The 7,691-nt window shown below is 43.3% G+C and overlaps 1 protein-coding gene across 8 annotated transcripts in view; it reads right to left on the bottom strand.

Moving 5' to 3' along the window:
• Positions 1-7,691, bottom strand: part of SFI1 (SFI1 centrin binding protein) — a 41,391-nt gene that overhangs the window by 12,713 nt on the left and 20,987 nt on the right. For 4 of the 8 annotated variants that reach the window (XM_065692932.1, XM_065692937.1, XM_065692934.1 and 1 more), the window contains 10 exons: positions 7,498-7,572; positions 7,131-7,205; positions 6,574-6,750; positions 5,608-5,849; positions 4,611-4,706; positions 3,230-3,479; positions 2,401-2,545; positions 1,538-1,661; positions 803-905; positions 23-264 (listed from right to left, as the gene is read on the bottom strand). In XM_065692932.1, coding sequence (XP_065549004.1) covers positions 148-264; positions 803-905; positions 1,538-1,661; positions 2,401-2,545; positions 3,230-3,479; positions 4,611-4,706; positions 5,608-5,849; positions 6,574-6,750; positions 7,131-7,205; positions 7,498-7,572 — 1,404 coding nt within the window. In that variant the 3' untranslated portion in view covers positions 23-147. Of the gene's footprint in view, positions 1-22; positions 265-802; positions 906-1,537; positions 1,662-2,400; positions 2,546-3,229; positions 3,480-4,610; positions 4,707-5,607; positions 5,850-6,573; positions 6,751-7,130; positions 7,206-7,497; positions 7,573-7,691 lie in introns of those variants that run through there. The other 4 variants (XM_065692935.1, XM_065692936.1, XM_065692938.1 and 1 more) reach the window with 4 other exon arrangements.

The raw sequence follows: 7,691 nt of genomic DNA, 5'->3' as shown, positions 1-7,691 counted from the left end.
ACCACTTATAGTAACAAACCAAAGCAAGCAAAAAGATTTAATTTATAAAATAAAATTGCCATACATGGGCTAAGAGACTGTATACATCCCCATCCTCCCCTGCTATGAAAAGAGCAAAGAGTCCTACCCATGAGCTGGAATATTGGTTCAGATGAATTGTGTGTTGAGAGCAATCTGGATTTCGTGCAGGCGGGCAACCAGGCTCTGCACATTATATCTCTCCTTCTGTTGTGCTTTGGTGAGAGTGTTGATCCTCACCTGCAACTGACAGTGAAGAGAACCACATAAGCTGTTGGTACAGCAAGACAACATTTAGTCTTTCTGACAGAGGAAGAGTGAATAAGCTCCAGCTGCCCACTTAAGAGCCATTATGTGACAGGATAGTGTCACTCAGGAACAGCCAAGTACTGTCTAGCTTAAGAACTAACAGTTAAGTAGCCATATGGCTGTATTAAAACCTGGGCACTGACAGCAATGCAGATGCAGTCACTGTAGTGTAGCTACATTGTCATGAGAAGTCTCAGGGAAAAAACAGAGACTGAATCTCATCCTGCTATGGAGCTTGCAAATAGCCTTAGGAAGGTCTATTGGAGCTGGAGTTACATTTCTGAACAAATAAGATGCATCTACACAGCAGCCTGTTGTGCTCTTCAGTCCATTTCTCATTACAAGTCTCAATTCTCTTGGCACGTTAGTAACAGGTTACTATACAACTGCTCCCAATTGCCATCAGCCTTTAGGCTAAGTGCATAGCACAGTGATTATCACTTAAGTAAGTTGAATTTATTTGCTATTTACAGACCTGATTCAATTCTTCCTGAACATCTTGTACACCACCTTGGTCCTCTGGTTGTGTGCTGGTTTCTAGCCACTGCTGTAGAATCTCTGCCTGCTGCTGACAGGACCTGATAAAATGGATTAAAGGATTCTTACGCCAATTAGAAGCTCAGCAGTCTAAACCAACTTACCTTTGTGATTGATACTTGCAATAAGACCTAATTTCTTGTCTCGAACCAGTGAATGGTAAAAGTCTTAAAAAAGAAATGCTGGAAAGCAGAGAAACCTGTTTGAAAATTGTTTACATTTCCTACTGCTTGTTCCTGACCTTTTCCTTTCCTGACAGCCCCATTTTCTCATAAGCATTTTTGTAAATGTGTTCTAGTAGAGAAGTTGTCAAACACCAGCCATACAGTTGGAAAAGCTAAGTCCTCATGATAAAAGAGCTAAAAGCTAAAATTCACTGCCAAGTCCATTTGTACTGCCTTCAAATTACACCCAATACCTCTGTCATGCTTTCTCTAACAGCTGCCAAAGGTACAATGAAGCCACTTGCTGACTACAAAAGAAGTGGCACATGTACTCTTCTCCTACCTGGAGTGAACTCTTAGAAAATCAAAACCTCTGGAACTTTCCCGTTTCATTCACACTTCTGCTGTGAATAGACTGGGTAGTTTAAAAGTAGATACATACAAAAAGCATAGTATCAAGTTGAGAACGTGAAACAAGGCTGGGTAAATAAAGGGGCTTTGCAACATACTTGAGTTCTTGCTTCCTGCTGAAGTAGTACTGCATCTGCTGTTGGATGTGTCGGAGTTCAATTTCCAGCTTCCTCTGTAACATCATTTCTTCTCTGGAACTGTGCTCCCTTTCTTCCCTTTCAGCTGAATGGAAGATACAAGGCACACGCAATGGAAGTGGAGCGGACTTTCACTGCTTCTTCTTATCAGTGAAAGTCAGGTTAGTAGATAGGAAACACGGAACTCTCCTGCAGTCCTTCCCACAAGTTTTTTCACCCTGTGACATGTACCTATTTGCCCAAAAGATCAGGTACAGTGAGAGGGAGGGAGCCCTCACAGCATTACGAGCTCCAACGATTCAGTTTAAGCATACACAAAAAAAGATAAATGTGAATGATTTAGTACTACAAATGCCGGTTTGGCCAGCATTTAGTGTTTTGTATCTCTAGAATGAAGTCGGTCTAGTTGCATGGAACACAAATTTCATGCCCTAAACACCACACTGGGAGGTGCTTAGACACCTTATATCCCCTTCACAACCATACTGCAAGTACAGAGAAAACCTAGAGAGTTCTTCCCTCCTGAAACGAAGGAAGCATTCAGCCTCACATACATGAACATTCCAGCACTCAAGGACATTCTTGCTAAAAGAAGCCAACCCCTAGCAGTTCCCTTCCTTCAATCCCCAGAACAGTATTAGGCCCGATTCACCAGAACCCACAAAACTCTTAGTACTGTCCCAAAAAGGAATGACTGGTATTGTTCACCTCCTGAAGAAGGCACACAAAACTGCCTTGTCTCCCTGATGTTTTGTGGAGCTTACTTACACTCTTGCATGTACTAGAGGACACACAACTGCTACAGTTTAGATCTGAGGACCTACCTGCAGTCTGGTGACTCTGTTTTCCCACCAAGGTTTCAGGTGACAGCAAACATGGCTCCAAGTTTGGTTGTAACTTCTCCATAAAGTCCTGTTGAAAGTCTTGGGAATGGGCTCCTTTGTGACTGCTCACAGGCTGACCTCCTCTCTACAAGGTCAAAATGATACCATGTTTTTCCCCTCAAAGGGTTTTCTTAAGTAAGCCCTACAACTAGAATGCACCTGACCTACTCAACCCTACTCCCACTCAAACACCCCCTGCAGTCACTGAGCTCTCTCGTAAAATACCACAGAAGAAGAGCTTAAGAAATAAGCATTTCAATTTCTAGCACGGAGTTGTTTCATCAAGATTAACGCCACCCATTTGGCGTGGAACAGGAGGTTGAAATGCAAGCTCCTACTTGCAGGGGAAGTGAATTTCAACTTTTGGGACTGTCAGCCATAGCCACTGCCCCTAAACTGAGTTGCTCTTAAATCCCTGTAATCTGGTTGGCAAACAGTAACTGCTCTGAACTCGTTGAAGGAGCAGCACTCACAAGTCAATTGCTAGGAAAAGCATCCAGCTAGGAAGGACACAAGACCAGGAAAAAAGGCATGAAATGCATGTGGATTGGTCAGCTAGTAAAACATTGCTTCAGACTGGTGATAAAGAGCTCTTGGGCAATCAGAGCCAGTTAATTCGGTCAGCTTTTAGGATGACGGCTAAGAAAAGAATAGCTCAACAGCCAGATGGCCACTCCAGCAGCTCCACAGGAAAACCTAGCAATAAGCAGCATGCATGTTGAGAGCAGCCCAGTAAGCACACTAGTTCTTCCTTCAGCAATACACTCACCATTTCTGCTCCAGCTTTCATTTGAGGCATGAAAGACATAGGAGACCTTAGCTCTGGCCTCTGAGTAGCATGGCGCACATCATTTGTCCACAGTGGTAAAGCATGTACAAGAGATGGGTAGGATCGAGTGGTATTGCCCATCTGAGACAGACATTTACGGGTACTTTCTTCCACTTCAGGTGTTTGCATTAAGTTCCCAGTCTGCCCAAGACATTTGTTCACAGATGTATGCTGAAAGGGTGCCTCTGGTCTGTAAAAGAAGGAGGATGAAGTCATCATGCTATTCCCTTGCATACAGCTTTCCAGTCAGCTGCTTTACTATGCAAGGAAAACCCCAATTTAAAAGGGAAAAAAACCCAAAACTACCGAAGAGCAAAAACTGCCCAAACAAACAAAACCAAACCACCACAATGATTTCAAAACCAAACCAAAAAAGCAGCAGAGCAGCAACGGCTTCCATTACTCCTCCTGCCCCGCTCCAAATTCTCCACATTAATCCAGCCTGAAACAATTTCTTTAGAGCTGTGAATCCAAACCATTAACAAAATCCTGCCTCATGTTGGTTTGGGACAAGAGAAAGAGGGAGCAGGATCAGCAATCTCAGATGGGTTTTGAGAGGAGACTGATATTTCCCTTTTCTGAAGCTAACCACAGAACAGTTTCACATGAAAGTTCAGTCTAAGTGCCTGCTTAGAAGCAATTTCAGCTTCTATAGCAAGAGCAGTTTCAGGGCTAAGAAGTGCTACCATAACTCAAACAAATGCAGAACGCTCAAGACAGTGAAACTGCTGCTTTGTTGAACATTCTCAGCAGCAGCACAGACCTTTGGGGGAAAATAAAAATTACAAGAAAACAGCTCCTTTTAGAGCAGCAAAGTTGATTCAGCCAAGACAGAAATATTCAGTTCTGGCTCTGCACTACCAGAATCAGTAATGACGCCCCAGTAGGTTAGTTAAATCCAGACCCAAGCCTGGTGTGGAGCAAACACGATCTATGAGCCAAAAAGCATCCTGCACAACTCAAACTTCCAAGTTTATGTGGCAAGACTGACAGAAAAACAACTCACAACTTTACTTATGCCCTAAGCCCATTCATTCTGTAAGGAAGTGATGTGCCCTATCTTGCCCCCAAAATCTCTCACTAATGAAACAAAGGCCTTGGTTGCTATTTCATTAAAGTTTGTTTTTCTTGTCTGCTTCTTATAAAGAAACCTGATGTTTTTAAGGTCAGGATGGCTTTTTCGTAGCAGAGAGCAATGCACCGTCCCATAATTACTGAACGTTCTGTATTATGAAGGTCAGGGGATTTGAAGGGATAAGCATAGCATATCCCACTCTAAGCCACCCTATTTTTTTTTTACTTTAAAAACCAGACTTTCTACCTAGAAAAAGGAGATCCCAGCAGTGCCTTGCCTTCTAGAGAGCCCGGAAGGAAATCAGGCCTCTGTGGTGGTAACCTTGCTCCTTGAATGCTATTTCTGAAAAGAACAAACAGAACCAAGATGTGTTTTACATTAGCATAAGCTGGCATTGCAGCTAAAGAAACAGTGCTATTCATTCATCTCTGTTCTGCAACATTCCCCTTGCATGCAATAATAATGTTTAAAGACTACATTTTGACCTGTATTAATGTCACAATCTGGTTTACTGTATAAAGGATTGTGCCAGCACAAGGAGTGGTGGAAGGGACAGAATCGAACAAGGCAAAACTACTTCTTTTGGCAGCATATACTGACTTAAAGAAATGTGAACCTATCACCTTACTTCCCTTTAAGGCTCCTGTCCTGGACTGAGAAGCTTCATGGAAGATTCTTCCTTGAAACTGCCCCATGATCAGAAATTTTTAAGGAATTCCCCAGGGAAAAGAAAGGGACAAGAAGACAGTTCTATTTCTGCACAGCCACAATCTTGATGTTTTTCATCTCATCAGACCCTACACTTGGCTTCAGTGAAAAAGAGCTTCACTGACAGCTCTAGGCTGCTCAGACAAGATCAGCTCTCACGATGGTAAAAGTCCCATTACATACATCTTTCAAACGTTTCCCTGTGTTCTATGACAAGTGACTAATGCTCCATGAATTCATAGTTGTATATTGAGAAACACAGTGGCAAGTACATAGCTGAGTTGATCCTACCTGTCGCTGATATTTAAGTATAAAGTCACCAATTCTTTTGTTGTTTGTGGGCTGATGTACTCACTATGCACAGATCTTGTGTAACTGCAAGACCAGCCATATGATGCAGGGTCAGACAGAGTGTTAGGGAGTACAGTAATCAGTGTGAGAACTTGGAAATACAAAAATGAGAGAGACACAGGCAGAAGAACTACACAGACGTACAACTACATATATGCAGGAGGAACTAGAACTTTACACTCACAGATTACTGAGAACCGGGTCACCATCAGCAAGGTGAAATGGTAGGCAACTGTGTTTTGAAGGCCATGACTTTTCCTCTGCTGAATGTCCTCTTCTCCCAGAACTAACATCAGTCATTTTAAACATCACTTTCTTCTTCAGAGGTAGCAGAAAAGAACAAGGCTTATTTAATTTCTTGGAGAGAGCCTTCTGTTTCCACAGCATGGCACAGCGATACACGGACTGGTGAAGGTTGTAGGCTGCCTGCCAACACAAAGAATAGCAGAGCATTTGATGGCTGAGAATAGGAAGCAACACCACAGCACCAAGGGAGAACACCACAGAAAGGAACTGAGATTTCAGCTGGCCTCACAGCTATAGCAGCTCCCTAAGCTAAATTAGCAGGTTCACTGTGGAAATACTTGGGTAAGAAAAATGAACTGGGTACTTCTGCAATGAGGCAGGCTGCACATTAGGAAACAGAGCAAAAAAAAAACCTGGTAAAGAGCTTGGAAAACTGCCCAGGAGCAAGAACAGAGCAACCAATACAGGCATCCCTATTTTCCTTTCTACACAACAGGGCTGGGCTAATACTCAAAGAAGTGGCACAAGCCCACATTTGAGGTGTAAATGATGCTAAAGCTAAGACAGGACTAAATGTAGTCTCTAATGCTTCATTATAGCACAGACTTTAGAGACCAGACAGTAGCCACGTGCAAAGGTCTCATCCAGCAATATTATCCATGGTAGGAATCGCCCAGTTTTGAAATAGCTTCATTAAGAAAGGTTCCAAATTAGCAACACAAGTCTTAAGTTTCTAGTCTCTGCTGTATGAAAGGACAGGACCACAGGCAAAAGTGTATGTCAGATCCATACAAGAGCCAAGATGTAGGGCTCCCAGATACATATGTGCACACAAATATACACACAAAGTAGATCAGAGCAGACCAGCGCTGGATGGATCTGAACAATCATTTGTCTCTTTCACCTCAAGCTGATGCTGGGCTTGGTGCTGTCCTTGCAACTGTTTCAAGCCAGTGGTGTATCTCAAGACCTGGGTTACACATTCTCTCAGAAGAGCAGCATGGTAAACTCCTGTGGCTTCTTCTATGCAATCTTTCTTCTGCTGTTGCCCTTTGGTAAATCTGAGCCAAGCAGCAAATACCTACAACAGGACCAGAAACCAGCTTGAGCGTTACAAACACAGGTTCTGGGTCAGGGACTCCTCCCTGCAGACAGGAACACTTTCCCTTCCACTGGATAGTAACAGGCAGAGAGCTACAGCAACAGCAGGACCCTACCACAAGGGCAAAGAGACAGGGATTTAAGTCAGTTGAGGCTGCATGGGGAAAAAAGTGCACAATTTTTAATCTGGTAAGAGGATTCGGGGTCAGTTTTCCAGTATCCTAAAATAACACATAGCACCCCAAGGTGCTATGAAAGGAAACAGATATTCAGAGCATGCACTCTGCTAACTGCAGTCAAATCTGCGTATGATCTGCACATCTGCAAATTCGTCTCTCCCCGACCCACACAAACCCCTACCTTTCTCTGCAATGAAAGGGACCAGTGCCACAGTGCTTGCACCATCTTCTGCTTTTCCCATCGCTGTTCCAACAACTATTGGGGAAAAAAGTGCACAACAAAGAGGTAAAGAGTTTACACACCCCACACCAGAAATGCTAGCCAGAGCAGCAACCAAACAGGATGTGCTGGTGGAGCTATAGCACAATAACCTACTCGGTTCACCCAGTATACAGAAAGGTGTCTCTTCATCTAGTGGAACCAAAAATCCAGAAAATGATTAAATACATTTTTACGGTCCTCGTATTCTCATGTGTGAGTGGAGCATGAAGGAGAGTAAAGGATAAAGATCAGAAAAGTGCTAGTGATCCAGGGGTCAATTCCTTACCCGTGTCTTCCAGCAAGAGAAGGAAGTAGAGTAAAGTCTACGAGTCATTAGCTGATCTCCCAGTCTCCGTAGTAGCTGTAAGGAAAGCAAAAGAGTAAGTCACTTGCAGACAAACCCCAGTTATCTGAGCCAAAACCTACTAGAATAGAACAGGTACCAAACAGCCTTTATCGCCCTCCGTTTGTTCTGTTGAG

The sequence above is a fragment of the Lathamus discolor genome, chromosome 12 (genome assembly GCF_037157495.1).
Source record: "Lathamus discolor isolate bLatDis1 chromosome 12, bLatDis1.hap1, whole genome shotgun sequence".
Classification (NCBI taxonomy): domain Eukaryota; kingdom Metazoa; phylum Chordata; class Aves; order Psittaciformes; family Psittacidae; genus Lathamus; species Lathamus discolor.
This window is presented reverse-complemented; position numbering and strand designations above follow the sequence as displayed.